Below are 22574 nucleotides of genomic sequence, written 5' to 3' on the forward strand. Positions count from 1 at the left end.
TGTACTTTATTTGATGTTGAAATACATTTGAACATGTGTTTGTTATGTTGAAATTGAATTTGTGTACATGTTTTTATATGCACGTCTGTTTTTGTGGTAGTGGATATCACAAAAACAGACCTGCAATTTTAAAAAACTGCAGGGGAATATGCCGCGGTTGTGACCTGAACCGCGGCATATAGTGTTTCGTTTTAATTTTTTTTTTTAAAAAGAGACATATGGTCGTGGTTAGTGCTAGAACCGCGACATATAACTGTGTCTTTTGCCGCGGTTGAACCGCGACATATAGTGGACAATTTTATTTTTTTTTTAAAAAAAAGGATTTAGGCAGCGGTTCTTTGGACAACCGCGACATATTACGAATCTTATATACCGCGGTTGTAACTGCGGCCTAAAGTCTTTGACTTACTACCGCGGCTGAATATGCCGCGGTTCATAAACCGCGACCTATAGTGAAAAATAATCGCAGTAAAAGCCCCTCGCTGCACTAATGTTTCTAGCAAGAGGGCAATTCTTTTTTTAACATGTTAGAAATTTGGCGTCCATACATTAGTGTGAGGCTATGAAACTCCAAAAAGACACGCATAAAGGTAACTAACTTGGTATCTTTACCACCTTTTTCTATTCAAATGTTAAGGTCATTCGAACTCCTTTGCACATCACAAGTTAAGGACTGTCTAACTCGTCGAACTTACTGGCTTTACTACTAGAGTTGCCAGTTGTTTGGGTAAAAGTTCACTCGATCAGCCAAGTTCACCGCCCACTTTAAAAACCCATTCTTAAATTTTTTGAACAATTGCAAATACGTGCTAAGTAAACATATATGCGGCTAACTCACTAAGGACAACCACATGATTGGTGTCTTAGGCTTAGTTAGGTAAAAGTGGAGAAAACACTCATGTGAAAGTGATAAGTATAGTACTCGACACAATAACCTAAACGCTTGCAAAAATCCCTAACTATTTGGATGAAGTTGTGTTGGTGTTAAGAAGACGCAGAACACTCATAGTAAACTCATCAAAATGTAGTCAGACATGAAGTTGAATAATAAAAAAACTATGTACACATATAATAAGTCATCCTCATACCCTCTCTTCCATGACAAACATTATCTATGGCGTTTACCTTCCTGAAGGACATTATACTCTCTACCTCTTCGCTCTTGAACACATATATAACATTTAACCAAGAGTTCAGTATTAATGACCATCTATATTTGAAAAAATGTTTCCTTATTAAGGGATCCACCTATTCATAACCTTCCCTTTGAGGTAACCTATCATCGACATGCTCCTTAGAAAGATCTTATCTACTATCTATAATAATCTCTTAAATCAAACATACAACCCTCAACGATGACGCATTAGAGGATGATGAGGCCTGACTATTATCACTACTCATATCTTCCACAAAACCCATATTTGACTCACTAAGTGACATACCTATTACTAGTCGATTCTCAAGTACTGAACTTCTCTCAAAGATATTGATAGTTGAGCAAACTCTAAAGATCTTGTTGCTCAACTAAGGTAAATAAACCCACTATATTTATAGCAAAACCTTACCATTTCACCTTCCAACCTCTTATCTCAGCCATTAGATCTCCTCAAATATGAAGGTTGGGGTTATGACCCTTCACCTTCTCAATCAACTCATTTTTTATGCAACCTGACAACTTATCGACTTCCTTGTCTCATCAAACCTAACGTGTCATCATTGCAACCTCTTCGTTGTTATGTTTCTCGAGGTTGAGGGCTATTATACTCATAAGGTCATATAGCCAAAAAAATACAAATTTTCTTTACATAACAATTAAGCGGCAATACCATATCAATATACTTGAGACTCTAGTCCAAATGCACTGAGCTTGGGGGGATAATGTGTGATATGTGTCCAATGGCATTTAGTATACTCAGTCCTTAAGATAGCCACATGGAAGATTGATCAGCTACATATTAGCCAACTAGAAAGTATTCCTCACACCTTCATATACGTCTTAACAATTTCATGCCTAGGTGTACTTGACCTTGGGTTATGATCCACCATTAAGGTGGCTTGACAGTATACATGACGGTCAACTAGAACCAACATCTGCAGAATGTTGACTTGGCTTAAAGTTATAATTAAGATATGATTAATTAACCTAATCAACTAAAAACTAATCAAGATAATTAACTACATGGTTCATACCCATCCAAATAAGAAACCCATAAAACATTGTATAAATAAGGTAAATATATCACATTCCATTTTACAACTTTCATTACCTTCTAACGTACTTCTTAATTGACTTGAGTAATAGCATAATTGACTTGAGTAATAGCAGAATGTTTTTTCATACGCATCTACAAAATATATTTAACACCGTAGGTAGGAATATATTCAGAAACTTTAAATTTATTTCAATAACTCAATACTTCCATAAGTTAACATCCATAAGTTAATTTAAAGCTCATAAAATATTAAAGAAGACCCTAAAAATAGGAGTAGATGACCAAACAAACATGCTAATAAAATCATTTGAAGGATAATATTAAAAAATATTTTGTCGGCTATACTTGGAAAGAGAACTAGATAAATAAAATATAATGTAATAATGAAAAAAAGTTTACATTATTGAAAGTGTTTGCGTATAATTATTGTATAGTATTTGTCGTTTTAAAATGATTGGGTGTCATCTTTTCTAATACTTATTTTTCATGTAAAAATATTCATTTTCTCTTAAAAAGTTTATCCAAACATTTCATAATAGAAACTTCTAATGTTTCTTGTTTAACCTGTATATGAAAGAGCCTAGTGACCTTGTAAAGTGACCCTCAACTTTACCCAAGCTCAACTGAAGTTCAACTCATTTTTAGTGACTATAAATATTTAATATGATAGAGATTAATTTAAATATTTGAGAAATTATGTTGATAAAATTTTATTTAAATCAATTCAATAATAACGATTCAAATCTTAAAAAAAATTAAATAAGTATAGTTTTTTTAGAAATAAAACTCTCTTTTAAGTATATATAGAAAGAGATATTCTTAGCCTTTAGAAGGATTTCATGGAAGACTTGATAAACAATATTCACCAAAAACGTTTTTTATAACAAAAACCAAAACTAGTATTTCTATTTTTTATTTTCACCGAGAATACAAAAAGCCTGAAATGAATAGCAACTTGCTTGCTTCTTTTCGAATAGCAACTTGCACTCTTTTTTTTTTTTTTTTCATTCCCAACATCCTTGTTTTGATTTTTCCTGTTGTGATTTAATTTATTTGTTAATGTACTCATGAAATTGCTTCAACTTATAATTGCTTCAACCATAATCACTCACACCATTCATCAGATACAATTTTCACACACATCTCCGATTAAAAGTCCCATAGTAGCGGACGGTGGCGGAGTGCCCGAGATGCTGAGCGAAGGAGTTTTAACGGGGTAACTATGTCCGTACCGTTGCTTCCTGTGAACGGAGGTCGGAAAGAAGAATTAAAAAAAGATAGTTTGGAGATGATAAGTTTTATGGGATGCAGGAAGATAAAAGGGGTGCTGCAGAAAGTAAAATCCTATCTTACAGTGGCAAAACCAGGTGCCATTCAGTTTGGCTAAACATGTCATTAGATTACAAAAAGTAGGTCAGAGATCAACTTCATCAAAGGACATTTCGTGGACTGATCTACAATTATTATTATTATTTTTTTTTTAAATTTGTTACTTTAAAATTTTTTTATATATAAATATATATATATATATATATATTAACCATATAAATATTTCTACGTTTTTAATTAATTAATTAATGTTCTTAATTAAATAAATAAAAATAATTATATTATAATTAATAATTAAAATTTAATTATTTAAGTTACAGTATCATTATATATTTGCATCTTTAAATAAATATAATATAAAAATTTAATGTTTTAGATTATTTTTTATTTTAGAATCATTTACATGTAAATTTCGGAATTCAAACACTTTCTGTGATGTATTTATAGATTGAAAAATAAAAAAGAATTAATTTTAAATATATTTTAGATTAATTCATATTTCATATAGGACAATGATACTAGACAATATATTTTAATAACATATAAACATCATTTACGTGATCAATAACATGTTAACACGTAATGTTCAAATATTATAAAAAAAATATGGTCTAAATTTCACTTGAATCTGGACTAGTTCTCAGGCATGGTGAAATAATTTACGTCATCTTATTCAACCACAAGAAACCAACAAAAAAACATGTGAAATTCATTGTCGGAATGTATATTTATAAATAACCCGAAGAGATATAGATTCGATATTTCCAACTCTTTGAATTGCAAAAGCTGATATTGTTAGCGAAAGGGCATGGGAGAGATAGATGAAGCTTTCATTCAAACAGAAGAGAACAGGCCAAAGGTTTGTATGATTGAAGAGGGAATCCCTGTGATAGATCTCTCCCCTTTGGTGTGTGGATCTTCTTCTGACATGAGAGAGCCTTGTTTTGAAAAGGTTGTGAGGCAAATAGGCAGTGCATGCAGAGAATGGGGGTTCTTCCAAGTCATCAACCATGGAAGCTCAGTTGAGAGCAAGCAGAAGATGGAAGGAGAAGCAAGGAAGTTCTTTGAGCAGAGCAAGGAGCAGAAGAATGAAGTGAGAAGAGATGCTGTGCATGTTATAGGCTACTTTGACTCTGAGCTTACCAGAAATGTTAGAGATTGGAAAGAAGTATTTGATTACACTGTAGAAGAACCTACCTTGGTTCCTGCTTCACCTGATCCTCATGATCTCACAATCACTCATTGGTATAACAAGTGGCCCCAATACCCACCACTTTTAAGGTATTTTAATCTTCCTAATCCCACATAGTTTATGCAAGGTATCTTTCTAATATATTGATTTTTATATCTATTAAAAAGCTTTTAATATATTTTAAAACATTTAATATATGTAAGTTTAACATTTATACCTTGTGTTATTTTTTTAATTCTGGAACTTAGATCTACCTTTGATTTCCAACAAAAAATTATATTTAAAAAGTTTAAGGGATGAGTTAATAAACATATAGTTCTGATTAGGTGAAAGTTTAAAGCCTCAGCTTTCATGAACTTTCATCTGTGGTGAGAATAGAAAGCAAATTTATTGTTGTATGAAAATCATATATTCGGTAGGTTTAAAAGGTTTTTTCTTTTGATATTTTTTGAGGAATTTATTAAATGGGATCTCTCAATTTTTTTTTCTTAAATTTAGTTTCTATTTTATTCAAAAAGATTAAACATAGTATTATGCCTGAATCTAACAATTTTGTGTGGTGAATGAATACAAATAAAGATAACAAAAAAATTGGAAAAAATAAATGACATATGATTATCTTTCAAACGAAATATATTAATTTATCAAAAGTGAATATTTAAATAAAATAAAAATTAAATTAAAGACAAATATAAAATTGAAAAATTACATTGAATACATTCATTAAATATTAGATAAAATCTATCAAAAGCCTATTCTATAACATATCAACAGGACTGTTGAAAAAAAAGTATTATGATGTGAAATTGTCATAATTTGGATTAATTTTGATTCAATATAAAGTTAGATATTATTTGTTATGAATGAAAATTTAAAAGAAAAGAAAACCAGTGAGAATCACATTAAAGGGAAAGAGAGTGGATACTAGAGTTTCTCAATAATATATCAAACACTTACGTTTTCAAAATATAGCAAAGATTATTTTGAGTGAGATATCTACAACAAATAGGATTAAGCTCATTTATGTCATTTTGGATTTACCTTTCGTATGAAATTACTTTTATTCCTTTTTAAGAAGTAAGAACTTTTGGAAATTCTGAATACCAATTTGTTAAGACTCCAAATGTAATAAACTAATCCATTATGTATGTATAATTTTAGGAAAATAAAATTTTAACACCATTTTTTGACACTATTTTGACACTCCACACATGTCAAAATGTGGTTGGACGATTTCAAATTAAAAAACAAACTTTGGTTTTTTTCTTCCAAACATACCCCTGTCTCAACTTTTTTAATTTGAAATCGTCCAATCACATTTTGACACGTGTGCAGTGTCAAAATAGTGTTATAAAAATGGTGTTAAAATATCATTTTCCATAATTTTATACAATGTTACGAAGAAGAAAATACTAAAATTAGAGTATCGACAAGTGTTTATTTAATTATTTATTTATTGTGCATGTTGCTCTCCCAAACCATTGTATATATCAGAAGTTGTAGTAACAGGGTAAGGTTTTTGTTGTCCAGAGAGGCATTGGAAGAGTACGGTAAGCAGATGGAAGAGTTAGCACTGAAGCTAATGGAGCTTATTGCATTGAGCTTAGGTTTGGAACCGAAACGTTTTCATGGTTTCTTCAAAGACCAAACAAGTTGGATAAGGTTGAATTTTTATCCACCTTGTCCTTCACCTGACCTTGTTTTGGGATGTGGTCGTCACAAGGATAGTGGTGCTTTGACAGTGCTTGCTCAAGATGATGTTTGTGGTTTAGAAGTAAAGAGAAAATCTGATGGCCAATGGGTTAGGGTCAAACCAGCACCTAATGCTTATATCATCAATGTTGGAGCTGTAATCGAGGTACTCTCCTTTCTACTTATAATCTCAATAACACATTTCAACATTGAAACTAAATATTTGTAGATAAATTAATAACTTTTTTTTCTTAAAATTACTTTTGAAAATTATTTTTTATTATATCAAGAATCAATTTTGTTTCGAGTGCAGATCGAGGATCTCGAGTTAGTAATTTATTTAGACGTAAGAGTAAAATCTTAAATTCATAATAAATGAATCCCTTAACCTTTTTATCTCTATTTACAGGTTTCGAAATGGTAGGAGATTAGTAAAATCTTAATCACAATTCAATCAGGATTAAAAACCTACTAAATAACATTTACCCATAATCTTGAATTGACATGGTATTTAAGGATGGTAAGACACGTCTCGATTGATCGGTTGTTTATCTTTGACTTGCAACTTGTGGATTGCTTTTCTCAAATGATTTCATCCGGTCAATTTTGTCACATGACTGTTTGATCATACTATATGAGTTTTAACATGTTGATCAAAATTATTAATTATAGATTATTATTTTGCAGGTTTGGAGCAATGAAACTTATGAGAGTGTTGAGCATAGAGTAATATTGAATAGTGAGAAGGAAAGGCTCTCATATCCATTCTTTCTCACTCCTGCACATTACACCATGGTGCAGCCTTTGGAAGAGATGGTAAATAACCAAAACCCTCCCAAATATAGACCCTACAATTGGGGCAAGTTCTTTGTTACGAGGAAACGTAGTAATTTCGTCAATCGTAATGTAGAAAACATTCAGATATATGATTTCAAGATTAATTAGATATTTTTCAATAATGTTGTAATCAGATACTAAAGAAACTTTGTCCATCCATTATGAAAATGTATTGTTTTTAATAAGCAGCATAAATTCAATTTCAAAAGCCAAAAGTTCATCTACACTTCTTCTTTTTCCTTACTACATGTTTTATTCAGGTGAACAAATCAAATTTTAACGAAATTTATCAAAAAAATATTAAGTGGTACATTTAGTCTTCGACTTAAAAGAGTTTTTCTTACAAGAAAGAATTCCTTCATGTTAAGAATACAAAGTAATAACATTAAATAAACTTTTAAATAAATTCTTTATTGTTAAAATTGAATATGCGTTTCTTATAAATAATGTGACATTCCAACGGCTACGAATAATATTGCCAAGAAACAAATATTTTGAATATTTTGATTTATTTTACACAAATCAAATTTATAACAAATAAATATTTGTAAAAATGATAAGACATTATAATAGAAATATTTTGAATATTATAATCATAATAAATAACTTGTATTATTATGTAAGGTTATTCTTAATTTTCTTTAAAAATATTAAAAACAAAAAGAAATTATAGTTGTTTGATGTTGGAAGTTTAAAGACAAGGCCAAAGTGGATGCAAACCTTATCTTACAAGCCAGTTTTGTAAGGTTGAGTTAGGTTTAAAGTCCACTTCTAACATGATATTTATATAGGTCGTGTATGCAAAATGATGTTTGTTTTGAAAATGTATGGATTTTATGGAATTTGACATTTTCTCAATCATAAGAAGTTGGATTGCTATCTTTGTTTTGTATGCATGGTATCAATCTTATGAATGAAGTTGATAGAAGCAAACATTGTAAAAATTGGAATATTGTGAAAACATGGGTTTGGACTATGTTGGTATTGCTCGAGCATAGGCAAGGACCAAATAATGTTATTATTATACTAATTAATTACCTTAAGTTGTTCAAGTTATTGGTAATTGCACTAGTGATGTGGTATATATTTCACGTGATGATTTGTAATGTGAGAAAGAGAGATTAAGATGATTTTATCTGAGAGTATGTTCACTTAAAAGAGATGATTTGAGAGAGGGAAAATGGATGAATTTGAAGAAATTTGAAAGTAAATCGTGTGTTATTTTTTTAAAGGGATTGAAGATGATTTAAAGTAGATTTAAAAATAAAGTTCATGAAAAATTTTATGAGATTTGAGTGATGTGATAAATTAAAAAAAGAATTAATGGATAGAAATTGAAAATTATCAAATTGCTCTTAATGATAATAGTCATATAAAATTATATTTATAAATAACATATTTTTGTTAAAAATAATTTTAAATACTAGAAAAAAAAATAATTAAAAATTAATACAATATTTTTGTTTTAGGAAACTGGTTTTTTTTTGTTTAAATAATACAACATTTGACTTATGTTATGTCTTATAATCTCATCTACTTGTGTTAATTATTTGTTATTCTTCATCATCAAGTCATTATTTGCATCAGATTAACAAATGACCAATAACGTTGAAGGAAAAAACATTTAAAATGTTCAAAGTGTCGAACATTTATTCAAACAACAATTAATTGAACCTCGTGGAAGCAGTTACAGTCTCAACGTAATCGGTTACGTGGTCCAACAAAGCCTTGTATAATCAATTCCACCTCGTTCAACTTGCACCATGGAATCAGTTACAAGGGGTTCCTAGTTCGTCTTCAACCTCAAGGTCCTCTCCATATCCATGGGTTCTTGATTCATCTTCAAGACCAAGTTCGTAGGTTCCTAGTTCGTCTTCAAACTTCACAACTCTGATTCACGAAACAAAAGACAGAGTTAAAATTGATTCTTTCTTTCTTGGAATCGATTATAACAGTAGTGGAGTATTCAATTTAATTGTCATGACATTTTGGTTTTCTTCTAGGATAGATAAGATTTTTCCACATAGTCTCAAATCTGAACTTATCTATGAGGAATGAAAAATCAACCAATCCCTCAAATCATTGTCTCTCCTCACTTTCAAATTTATCAAAGCACACACAATAACAACCACAAATATGTCTATACAAATACTCTTCAACAATGTATTACTTTCAAGCGAATATAATGTAAGTGTTGAACAAGACACTCAAGTGATATGATTTGTAGCTCGAGAAATATGTTAAATGTCTAAGAGGAGTGACAAAAGTGGTGTACATATATCCTAAACTTGTGGCAATGTATGACATGTGGTTATGCTAACGTGGGATAAGCGTTCAAGCCTCCAAAAACAACTTATTGGATTATTTTTGTTAAATATAGTGAAAATTATATATTGGAATTAATTTCTTGTGTTAAATACACGCATAGAGTTCTCTATTTATAATAGAAGAAATATGGGTTAAGCCCAAAAATAAATGAATAGGTAAGAATAAAATAAAATAAAATAAAATAAAATAAGAACAATGTTTCCCTAATAAACATACATAGACTATATTTCCCTAATTAATATAAACACAATATAAACTAAATATAATATCTCTAACAATTTTCAACTAGTGTTTGTTGCTCAAACATTGACTAAAAAGCTTAAACAATTAATGCTCAATTGATGAGTTGAAATAAGAAGCACTCAAGGAGAAGAAGATGATTAATATTTATGATTATGCTAAAGAAATTGGTCAAGTGAAAATATGTTGATATATGATAATATATAATGTGTTTTATGCATATATTAAGGATATGTTGTATTAAAGATATTATCAACACCTAATTTTGTTCGAATAAATAAATTTGTTTAAAGAAAAACTAACAAATAAATGTTTTTAATTAATCGTAGGTAAAAAAAATGAAATAAATTTTCTTACATTATTATTTTATATGTACTTTACATATGGTAATATTATGATGAGAAATAAACTAATAAATACACTCACATCGTTTTATCATAGTTTAATATTTCATTTATAAAAATAAAGTTTGTTTTTCGTGTAGAGAATACTATTTAAGTCAAAATACGTAATATCTATAAATTTAATAATTGACTATTTAAATAATTTATTAGATTGTAATAAAAAATTTATAAACTCATGAAATATGTTTTTTTAAATGATTTATTGACGTAACAGGTATAAATAATACTTCATAAAAGCTATTTATTTTAAGTTTATAATTTTATTTATTTTCCATTCTTTAAATTTTTATAAGATTGAAGCAATAAAGTTTTAAAAGAATAATTATTCTTAAATAAACACCAAAATAAAATCCAATTCAATTTGATTGGAATTTTTGTCACTAGATGCTGTCAGTTTTGCGTACTTTAAGCTCTACTACATAGTAGAGTTAAACCCAAGGCTGTATTCGGCCCGACCCGAATGTAAGAAGAAGGAAGAAATTCGCAGTTTCACAAATTGCGAACACCCAATTCTCTGATCCCACACCCTTGTTAGCTTCTTGGCTGTCTAGAGAAAATGAGCGCAGTCTCTTCCAGTTCCCTTTGTGTTTACACTGGCCATTCCTGGAACAGTCCCAAGGTACCCTTTTTATTTTATTTTTGTTTTTTGTTCTGTAAAATGTTGTCTTTGTTACCGTACAATGTTTAGTTTGTATTTATTAGAATGCGGAGTACAATTTTGTTTTGATTCTGTCACTTTTTCTTTCGTGGGTAAATGTGTTTGATTCTCTGAGTTTATGTTGTTACTGTTGTGGGTAAAATGTGTTTGATTCTCTGTGTTAATGTTGTTGGTGCTGTTCAGGAGTTTGGAAGGGGCAGAAAGCAACAAGATAGGAAGCTACTTGTGAAGTGTTCCAGCAAGAGTGGGAATCCATCTTCACAAAATGCGGCTCGGGTTGGTGTTCTTGGAGCTAGTGGCTACACTGGTTCTGAGGTGAGCCTGCATGACACGAAGTGGTTCGAAGTGTGTTTGGTTTAGTGTGATGAGAGGTTGGAACATGGAAAATTAATAAATAAATAAATAAATAAATCAAGTAACAGTGATTTTCAACAGAAGTTATGGCTTAGAGTGAGATGGGTATAATCAAGGATTTGAAAAAAATGATTTTTTTTCACAATGTCAAGGTTTCTCGGATCACTGCAACAACAATTACAACTACATCAGCTGCATTGTGGAGGCAATTTCCCGCAATATCAATGATCTTGACGTAACTGTGATCACAATTTTAAACCTTAGTGATAATTAATTTATTCTGTTTTTTTCTGCTTGTGCTTAGTATATGCAACTTAGGTGTAAACTGTGAAGTGACTTTCGTTCCGAATTGCTGCACTACCACTTTCCATGTACTCAACAAAGCAAGTTGATGTCAGTGTCAGTTTTGATCTGGTGTTATTCTCTGTGAGATTGTGAAGATTTTTTTTGGTCAGGTTTTGCGACTCTTGGCAAATCATCCACAATTTGGGATTGCACTGATGACTGCCGATCGGAAAGCTGGGCAGCCAATCTCTTCTGTATTCCCACATCTCAGCACTCGGGTATGGCTGGTTTTAGGAACGATGATATCTTTAAAGAGATATTTTTGTGTTATTTTTTATGGAAGGTGTTGTGAGCTATGTGTTTTTCTTCTTCTAAGTGAGATTAGCATACCTTTTTTACGATGATCATGGAGGTTGTTGTTATTCATAATCATCATTTTCTTGAACAATCCTCTGGGCGTGATTTGAAATATGCTTGTTGATGTATTGTTATGTAAATTACATAATTTGAACTTAACCCATGTTTACAGGACTTGCCAGATTTGATTGCAGTAAAGGATGCAGACTTTTCTGATGTGGATGCTGTATTCTGTTGTTTGCCTCATGGGACTACTCAGGTTCTTTATTATGTCTTTTGACATTGTAATTTCCGTATTGGCCAAAAGAGCACTGGTTAAAGTATATCAGTGTTTAAAATCATTCCTTAGATTATCTTCTTGTTAACAGGAAATAATTAAAGGCCTGCCCAATCACTTGAAGATTGTTGATCTTTCAGCAGTATGTTTCAAATTACTGTTCTCTCTGGTTTTTTTAGAAATACAAAGCATTATGAACAAAGCTTTGCTTAATATCAAACTTGTAAACGAGAGGGATTTTGTAGGATTTTCGACTAAAAGATCTTTCTGAATATGAAGAGTGGTATGGTCAGCCACACAGAGCACCAGATTTACAGGTGGAACTCTTGTCCTTTTTTATTACAAAAGGGTCTAAACTATCTAGTTCGACCATCTGTTTTCTAGATCAGTATAGCACATTATCAACTTATACTATATTATAGGCTTCTATGCTGTCTTTCATTTCATTGAACTTGGCTTAGCAAACTGTTGAACCCCTTATAAGTTATAATTTCAAAATGAATATATTTTATGAAGTACAATGCCTTCACTATTTATGAATTTGACCTGTCAACATTTATTTCTTTCCAAGTGTTCATGTGTATAATATACGAGAAGATTGAGTCTCAGGTTGAAACCTCTTTCTTGTTTTGTCATTTGGTTTTAATGCCTGAATTAATCTAGTTATTTCTATCCAGAAAGAAGCTGTATATGGATTGACAGAGGTTTTAAGGGAGGAAATAAAGAATGCACGTCTAGTTGCCAATCCTGGATGTTATCCAACTTCTGTTCAACTTCCCGTTGTCCCACTGATAAAGGTCAGGGTGTTTACTTTACAGTGTACAATGCATATTTTGAATAAGTGAGTTTTCCTTTCAAGAAAAGACTGTCTTATTAAAATGCAAATAATAGTATAAATTTGTTCTCTAAGGATTTTCTTTTGAGATGTATCTACTAGTCTTTTCTTTGCCTTGTGGCTTGAAATTTATGGTCCAGGATGTTAAGCATGATAGGTACCGTTCACTTTAAGAATATTTCTATGGTGCTTAGTTCATGGTCTTTTTAAGCTATTTTTCAGATATGCGGAGGAACTGGATAGCTCTCTTACAATGACTAGATTTTAGGAGCTCCTTTTTTTTTTTTTCTTTTACCCCTTTTTTTTTTTCCTCCTGGTGGATTTCTTATCCTTCAACCTTTTGTACTTCTATCCCTTTCTCTGAATAAATTTATTGTTTTATCAATTAAAAAAATGTGCATATTGACATTTATTCAATAGCATGGATTATATAGACCATTAATATATATGAATTCTTCTTTCGGACGTCCACTTGTCGTTTATCAAGTTTTTCTACTTTGACTTGATTGGACTACTCAAGATGTCAAATCAAGAGGTATATTCAGGGGTGGAAGCATTTTAGGCTCAGCTTAATGCTTCCTAATTTAAAAACTGAATTTTCTGTATTTATTGATTTTTATCATGCTTGAAGTTTTTCAAAACCCCTTTAACTTTAAGTTTATTCTTTCTTTCTGAGTTTTCTTTGTTTTTCAGGCTGGTCTAGTTGAGATTAAAAATATTATCATTGATGCTAAATCTGGTGTCAGTGGAGCAGGTTAGAATTTTGATTCATCTCTTTTGTATTTTATTGCAATTATTCCACAAAAATATCTAAGCCTTAACTTCTCATTTATATGCGGTTCTATTACTTGATTCTTGTTGCAGGGCGTAGTGCCAAAGAAAATTTATTGTTCACTGAAGTAACTGAAGGTCTTAATTCTTATGGTGTTACCCGTCATCGCCATGGTAAGTTTAGTTTGCTTGTTATAATTAGATTTGCGTATTTCTAATCCTACAACTCCAGCCTAACTAATAAAAACCCTATGTTATCTCGTTAAACTTTTGTCTGTGACAATGAAGTATTGAGTGATTAGTTTATTAGTTTACCTATAAAGCTCAAACATGCCTCTTCAATTGCGTGTCCCTGTATCCTTCGTGTATCCGACACTAACATTTGTACGACACTTGTACAACACAAATTAGTCAATCTGTTAAATTGTCATCTTCAGAAAACATTTTTTCATGTCCGAAACAAGTCTAACACCTCCGTCACTGCACTAATGAGGGAAGATATGCTAGTTTATTTTAGAAGTTAGAAACTTATGGTATAAGTTTCTATTGTAATTATAGAAATAAGTAGTAGTTCATATATAATTAGGATTATAGATTGCATATGAATTGTTTAGATTATTTTCATTTATTCTCGTATCTTATATTGTAGAATTTATCTAGAGTGTCTTTTTCAATGATGATGACCAGGGAGTGAAATGTGTTAAATATATTAATTCCTCTTTTCACTTTGGACTTAGATGAATGGATTAGATTTATTTTTGTATTCGACAACAATATGTTCAAATAGCTATATTTGAATAGCTTTTTTCATAGATGATTTTGAATATATAACTTTAGATTGCCAATTTAAATAATTCACAATGAGCTACCTCCGGTAAGTACACCGGTGTCAAGAAGAGCCGAGAGTGATTTCTGCTAATTAGCCTGGTTCTCTCCTCCATTAGGAAAAAGGAGATGTGGGGATTGGCTAGTTGGGGCCTTACGGGGGCATCATAACGAAAATTAATCATAACTTGATTGTGGGCTACTAAGTTCTTATCCTATTTTTGTTATATATGTCTACTTAGCTAGTAATTTTATCTAGTAGCAACAAATGGCATCTGAATTTGAATAGATCTAATAATCATATTTTATTGTATGCAGTTCCTGAAATAGAACAAGGACTTGCTGATGCTGCAGGTTCAAAAGTAACCGTTAGTTTTACACCACACCTAATTCCAATGGTAGGTAGCGCCTTGAGTTGTGATATATTTTCTTGCTTTTTAAGTAAATTAACAAAATTCTACTTTGCCATTATCAGAGTCGTGGAATGCAATCAACTATTTATGTGGAAATGGCTCAAGGAGTGAGAACTGAGGACCTGCACCGACAACTGAAGCTCTCATATCAGGTTTAAACTTTTGTTAATGCTTGTCACCTCCTCAATACATGCCATTACCACTACTTTACAAAATTGTAATGTATGAATTGTATATATGCCAACAAATACGAAGAACGTAAGTCTGAAAATGGTTCTTAATGGTCATTCTTCATTGTTGTGGAAAATGTTTTCATCATTCAACTCTCTTCATCACAGAAGAGTCTCTTTAACCTTAAAGGCTTTATCCTGCCTTGGTTTGTGGGACTGTGGAAAGGGCTATCTTGATTCCTAGTTCATAGCTTTTTTATTCTACTTTGGTTCATGTTTGAATTTCACGTTTTGTCCCTTTCCCAACTTCTTTTATTTGGTGATTCAGGAAGAAGAATTTGTTGTGGTGCTGGAAAATGGAGCCATTCCTCGAACTCACAGTGTGAAGGGGACAAATTACTGTTTAATCAATGTCTTTCCGGATCGAATTCCTGGAAGAGCAATAATTATATCTGTTGTATGTTATAAGCTTTTTTCCCTCTTATATACACTTTACTTTAACGGTATTGTGATATTATAGTTGGCATGACTATTTTGATGTGTTTTTGCAGATTGATAATTTAGTGAAGGGAGCTTCAGGTCAAGCTTTACAAAACCTTAACTTGATAATGGGATTTCCAGAAAATCTGGGACTTCATTACCTGCCTCTGTTTCCTTAGAGTACTTCTTTTGTCTAGCTAGAGCTCCAACACCAGTTACAGTTTCACCTCATTTTTTTTGTTGCTTTGTAATCTTAAAATAAGTCATTGAGTTTTAAGGTGTTTGGTTTTTCAAGCATGAATTTTGGTCTTTTTGTAATGCCAATGTTTAAGTGGACTATGAAATCTCCATCTCAAGTTTTTTTTTTTTTTTCTAAGATATTTGTTTTATTTTGACTCACAGCCTTTCTGGTTTTCTCTAAAATCACAGGTGCAGGACTGTGGACTGGTTGCTACAGTTCCTGTGTTTGGATTATATACTTGCATTGAATGAGATTGATGTAAAAATAGGGTAAATTAATCTCTTGGTATATAGTTAAACAGAATTTACCTTTTCACTCTTTATATGCAAAAAGTCATTCTTCAGTTTTTATACATATTATTTTCAATTTTATTTTTTTTAGTTTGAGTAATTAAAACCAAATGTTTAGTATTTGCATTGGTTTGAAGTAATATAATCTTACAAATATTGTTTATATAATTGAAAACTAATGGAAAGGAGTATTTAAACTTGAGTAATAGGAACAAAACAATCAGTACTTATTTAACAATAACTTATCATTACACCAAAATATTTGTCAATTAATTATTATAAACAAAATATGACAATAATTTTTTTCTTAAGCATATATGTTTTATACTATTAAGTTAATAATTTTATTTTATTATAAACTCAGTAAAATAATTACTTCAAAAAATTATTTGATTTTTATTAGTAAATAAGTTTATAAATTTATTACAGTTACAAAATATATTAACAAAATGTTGATATTAATTGTATTTAACAATTTATTCAAATCCTTAAAAATAAATTTTAATTTCTCCAAAAGATATAAATATTAACTATTTTAATTAATTCATTTCTTTTGTTCATAATTTTTCTATTTTTATGTAGGTTAGTGTCCATAAGAAATTATTTATTTTGTAATCTTTTTTAGTTTATAGCATATAAACATGACGCAGAATTTTAATAGTTTTATTTTTTATTAAATTAAATTAGTAGAAATAATAAATTTTATAAATTAATTTTTTAAAATAAGTAAAATTTCTTTTTTTTCTCAAGTATAAATATGTTAAAAATTTCATATGAAATATATATAATTAAAACAACATAAAAAATTAAATTTTAAGTAACTAATGAAATGACGAAAGATGCAGCTCAACAATATATGTTTTTCGGGCATGACGCTATGCTGGTTAAAAAATTTAACATTTTGATAAAAATAAAATTAAATAATTGAACTCAAAGAACAATACTGTATACAATAAACCAGTTAATAAAGTATAAATTAATAAAAATCAACATTGTTTTACATATTTTTCACACTTTTCTAAAAATTAATTTTTATAAATACCAGCATGAATGTTATCTCTAGTTTTTAGTTTTCACTGGAACAGACCTAGATATGTTCCTTGTATGGTGCTGTTATCGTAGTTGACACCACAGCAAAACCCACTTGTTGAATTGCAATCCCCTTTCGAAAGGGTATTCGGATTTGGTTTCAAATTTTCATCTTTCAACTACGCAAACATGTCTCTCCCCTCTTCCTCTCACTTTCTATCTACTACTGCTTCTTCTCGTTTCCAACCCTTGATCCTCAACAGCACCGTCTCTATCGAACCTTCCTTTCTGGGTTTCAAGGTACTTTTTTCAACATTTTTTCCTACAATATATTATCGCTTTCTCTTGGGGAATTGTTCGTATTCTGTTGTTATCTGAAACCAAAATGTTAGTCAAGGATATTTTAAAATAATATAATAGTAATTTGTGCAACGTGAAATGTAAGATGTATTATTCATTTATTAAATGATTACAGTTTCTAGGCCAGGGAATTTTGGATTTTGCTACTTATGGATAATGCATTACTCAATCTGTAAATTGCCTGTTATCATTTGTTTTTGGAGTTTTTTAGTAGAATGAGTGCCTGTTTGGGCAAATAGCTTAATTAAGGCATTATTTAAGGAGTGTTTATTTTGTTGAAGCATGTGTGTATAAGTTTTTTCAACAATTAAAAAAGAAATTAGATTGAAATATTTTACATAAACTGTCAGCTGTTTTCACAAGTTATCTTAGAAATCTCATTGGAATAAGTTGGAAATATCATAAGCGCTTCCAAATGTTTCCACAAGTTCTTATACTTTGAGATAATTCAAATAAGTTGTAAACAAGATATTCCAAATGGACCCTATATTAATCGTGTACTCTCTCAGTGTAAATGTCTTTTACACTATTATCCAATTACAGACCACCATGTATGGCAAATTCTTTGACTGTTTTAGTACCTGCTTCAAAAGTGATTCAATGAATGACTTTTTATTGTTTGGTAGTGTAAAAACATCTCTATTGGTAGTGCTTTCCTGTTAAACACTTTTGAACCTTTGACTAAGGTCTGGTTACTGGCTTCATAAGTTAAAATTTCCCCTATCTGCTGTTGCACAGGGTACACCATGTTTTGTTGAGAAGCACAATTGCTGCTTAAGTGTTAAACCATTTGGTGTATCTCAGAAGAGAGTTACCACGATCTCCTGTTCTATGAATATGTCTGCACAACAATCAGATGATCATGGGAAAATGAAGCTTGAGCAATTAATAGACAAAGCACGAAAGCTTTGGGACAGTTCTCCCGAGCCAGTGAAGATTTTCCCCTGGAACAAAGCTCTGGACAACTTCATTCAACTTATTCTTGATCTTATTTTGGTTGTTGTCAAATACCTAGCTGTGCCTGTGTTCGCAGTTACCTCACTGAGTGAAATGTCCTACTGTGCACATGAAAGGAAGCTATTTCTGGTTCCTATTCCAGTTCTCTTTGGAGTTGCTGTTGCTGGGATTCTTAAAGCCACTGCCCTTGAGTTATCTCCATATCTAAAGGTATGGTCATTGGTTATTCACCATTTTATAATCTAGGTATCAGAGAGATTTGTTGGATGTAGTATTAAGCTGTTGTATTACGCATCCCTAGCAGTTGTGATACTTGAGTTCTATAAGCTCTTTTTTTCTTCCTTTCACTCCGTAAAACATTTTCAACTGCCTCATTATCTCCATATTTTGAATTTCTAACAACAGGGCATGATCCTTTTGGATTAGTTAATCTCACTGCACTTGATGACTTTTCTTTGGGGATTTATTACAGTGTATGTACAAAATGGTGACTCCCTTAGATGTTTACTATTTTGAAAATTCCAGCTTCCCAATCCAGCTTGCAAAAAGAATTCAGGATGAATACGATGATATATTTCAAAACTAGATGCCTTGTTTTCCAGACGTTTGTCATGATTTCTAGGAGCCAATCTGTTACAGACTTTTCTGTTCTTTATATTTTGAGATGATTTTTTTTGGTCATAACAGAGCAAGATATGAGAAACTTAGTCTGGTGGCCCTCCCTTCCTATTTACTGTATTGCAGTCTATGTCTTGTTTGATTTCACCCTTTTACCATAGCTTATTACTGGTCTTGTTTTCAGGATGCTGAAGTTCCATGGCATTTAATTGCTATTGCAATTTTGTTCACATTAATCAAATTGCCAGGGCCATATTACCCTTACTGGGGACGTATAATCATTCCTCATTTTGCAAATGGGGTTCTTTTGAGGACTCTATGGTTTGCAATATTGTGGTATAGAAGACCAAAAGCAGTGAAAATGCCGGGTTCTAGTTAGTTATCCTCGAGTTATGGTACTAGCTCGCAGAGTTACTCAGTTTTTGTGAGTATTATTAAATCCTACAACTTACTAAGCTAAATCCAATACATATGTGAAATGTGCTTCTTGGGAATTCGAATGAGGGTATAATTTGTTTCTTTGCTTTATGAGTAAATGCTATATTATGGGAATTTAACCATGTGGAAATGCTCGGGTCAAATTCAAGTTTAGTTTTATCAAGCTACAGCTCCATTTTAATAACTATTTTAAGTTTGCTCTTTTTTTTGTTGGTTAAATCAATTTTCAAGTTCCTATAGTTTCACTGACTTTAAAACTGGTTTTTATAATTTAAAATTATGTAATTGGCCCCCATACCACCATATTTTCTAACAAGTCTTCACCTCACCAACAGTTATTATATTGTTCTAAACTACAATGACCTATTTGAAAGCATTTAGATAATTCAATTTGTATTTGTCAAATATAGCTTTTTGAGTTTTCAAATGTGTCCCTATTGTTCAGCAAAAGTTAGCAGCTTTTAATGAGGACTACTTTGAAAAAAATGGAAAATATAGGACCCTAAATTTGACTTAGATCAAATTTAATGTAACTATAGGGATTATTATTGAGTGAGTTGATCTTTTTCTTCCCTTTACAACTTTTAAATGTTAACCTATGTTATGAGAGTTGCCATAACTTTATAAGCATTTTGGTACCACTTTGACATCAAAATAAAGTCCAAAAGATTTGCCGAAAAACAAAAGTAGTCCAAAGGCTTCTGTGTACCAGTACATGTCAGCCGTTGGATGAAAACAATTATTTAAGGACCAATCTTGTGCTGCTAATGTTTCCAATAATCATTTATTGAGCAATATATAAAATTTTATTTAAGTAATTATATAAATAGTCCCCAATCAGATTGTAGTTTGCAGTTGTTTCATTTTGCATGCTTTACTTGGGATCTAACCATTCAACATTTGTAACATTATCTTTCAAGAGTAAAACTGATTTCCCAGAACATGTTACTGTTAGTAGATTATTTATTGAATCAGACCCCGTGAGAATATATTTAACCAATATATTCAAGTTTGCTTATATTAGTCCTGCAATTCAAAATGGGAGTACTTTGATAGTTTAACATCTTGTACAAGCTGACTTCAGTTGTTAATTCAACAGTATTTTGTATTAAAATGCTCTTATTGATGAATCAATCATTGACTTTTGCTTACTCTTATACAGGATACCAGATTTTTGCTAGTGAAGACGCCGGTGGCATTAAGCAATGCATTTAGATTTTTACTAAATTTAGATTTCACTTTGTTGAGAAATAATGTAAGTGCTGTAGTTAGTGACTATAGTTTGTCTTGGGATGACATATATGCATATTAATAGTTGTAGCTGATAGATATCAAGAAAATAGATGGCAATGGTGACTTCACTTTTGGTATAAGAAAAAATTTCTTAAACCTTAGCAAGAGAAATATCAAAAGGATTGGTTGAGTGGAATGACACATGGTTGTATTTGATGGGAATTTCTTGTAGGTGACATTGTCTACATGTCTTTCTGGAGTACATAAATGTTGGTCTCCAAATATTAGAACTGAATTCGTGCATTAACTAGTGAATAAATTGTGTTCTTAAACACATTTTTATTGGATGAAATTTATAAAAAATTGATGAAATTTGAAGGTTTCACATCTTTTTTAACGGTCTTTTCCTGGTTTTGTAATTTTTAGTAAGTTTTAATCAATAAAAAAGACGTGTTTAAGTAATGTATTATGTATTATAGAATGTGCTTTAGCACTTCTCATTTTATTTGTAGTTATATCAGTAATGATAATCTACTTGGTAAAATAATAATTTAAAAAAGTAATTTTTTTATTTGTAAATAAAACCAGATTTTGAAAGATAATCCTAAGTAGGTGTAAAAAATTATTGAAAGTGTCAAAATATAATTGTTCTTTTAAATACACATTAGCATTAATTAAAAGATAAATATTATAGCTAATTTTATTTTATCTTGAATAATCTTTTTGAAGAGTTTCTTTCTTACTATTACCTCAACGTGCATGGTTAATAAATAGTTTCGGATATGCATTACCATTTTTATAATAAATCTTAAATGATAATAGAGGTTTAAAAATTCAATCGACCTTTTAAATACTGATAGTAATAATAAGATAGTTAAGCTATTTAATGCTAGCATTACAACGGTAGAAAGAATGGAAAACATCGAAAGAATATTTACAGCCATATACCACCATAAAAGCATTCATTCATATAAAAGAAAAAGTATAACATATTATTTTTTACTGTATATTTCAAAATAAAAAATAAAACATTATGAATTGAACATAAGTGGATATACAATTCACAGAAATTACTATTTTGGTCTTACTAACACTGTTTTTTTTATATACTTCCATTTACAAATGAAACCCGTAAATATTATTATTTATTTCAATATTTTGTTTAAATTTATTTTTATTTATTAAATATAATATCTTATTAATAAGAGGAAGAGTGAAATGAAAGTAAGAGAAAAGTTGAGCTTGAACATAGAATTTTCATAACAGAAGGCTATTCATTAGCCTTGGGATTTTAAATGTTTAATTCCAGACATGAATGAAGTTACAAAACTGTAGACTATTAAAGCATTACAAGAAAAATAATATCGGTATTTAATTTAATATCACAATTTTTTAGATTATCATTTGATTGACATTATCCCGCACTATTATTTATTCTCTTTTTATATATATATAAATTTGTAAAAACAATTTTATTTCTATAAAAGTTGAAAAATAGTAATCAAATAACTATTTTTCTAAAAAATTTCTACCCCATTTTGATGGATCATAATTTTCTAATTATATCTACTAAATATTAGAAGGAAAATTTAACGAGACAAGCTAGTCAGTTATTATCACAGAAAAGCTTTCAGTCTTCTGGTTTTCCAAATTCCATAACGAAGAAGAGACCATTTTAATAGGAATAATTAAGTGGTGACTTCTGGTTGATAAGCAGGTTGTGAAAACAAGATGCATACGTGCATATA

General features: G+C 30.5%; 3 protein-coding genes across 3 annotated transcripts; all 3 read left to right on the plus strand.

The window, feature by feature from the left end:
- Window positions 1-4250: 4250 nt before the first annotated feature.
- On the plus strand, window positions 4251-7469 carry LOC106777166 (probable 2-oxoglutarate-dependent dioxygenase At5g05600). Its single transcript, XM_014664700.2, has 3 exons — window positions 4251-4823; window positions 6265-6592; window positions 7114-7469. The coding sequence occupies exons 1-3, from the start codon at window positions 4351-4353 to the stop codon at window positions 7369-7371; spliced, it is 1059 nt and encodes a 352-aa protein (XP_014520186.1). The 5' UTR covers window positions 4251-4350; the 3' UTR covers window positions 7372-7469.
- A 3176-nt stretch (window positions 7470-10645) lies between these two features.
- LOC106777054 (probable N-acetyl-gamma-glutamyl-phosphate reductase, chloroplastic) lies at window positions 10646-16134 on the plus strand. Its single transcript, XM_014664561.2, has 13 exons — window positions 10646-10854; window positions 11077-11208; window positions 11703-11810; window positions 12062-12148; window positions 12258-12308; window positions 12412-12483; window positions 12844-12963; window positions 13695-13755; window positions 13866-13946; window positions 14916-14995; window positions 15073-15162; window positions 15509-15637; window positions 15732-16134. Exons 1-13 carry the CDS (start codon window positions 10792-10794, stop codon window positions 15837-15839), a joined length of 1182 nt encoding a protein of 393 aa, XP_014520047.1. The 5' UTR covers window positions 10646-10791; the 3' UTR covers window positions 15840-16134.
- A 1116-nt stretch (window positions 16135-17250) lies between these two features.
- LOC106776530 lies at window positions 17251-21168 on the plus strand. The gene is made up of 4 exons (XM_014664009.2): window positions 17251-17520; window positions 18319-18747; window positions 19340-19579; window positions 20756-21168. Exons 1-3 carry the CDS (start codon window positions 17410-17412, stop codon window positions 19532-19534), a joined length of 735 nt encoding a protein of 244 aa, XP_014519495.1. The 5' UTR covers window positions 17251-17409; the 3' UTR covers window positions 19535-19579; window positions 20756-21168.
- The last annotated feature ends 1406 nt before the right edge of the window (window positions 21169-22574 follow it).

Source organism: Vigna radiata, chromosome 11 (genome assembly GCF_000741045.1).
Source record: "Vigna radiata var. radiata cultivar VC1973A chromosome 11, Vradiata_ver6, whole genome shotgun sequence".
In the NCBI taxonomy this organism is placed as follows: Eukaryota; Viridiplantae; Streptophyta; class Magnoliopsida; order Fabales; family Fabaceae; genus Vigna; species Vigna radiata.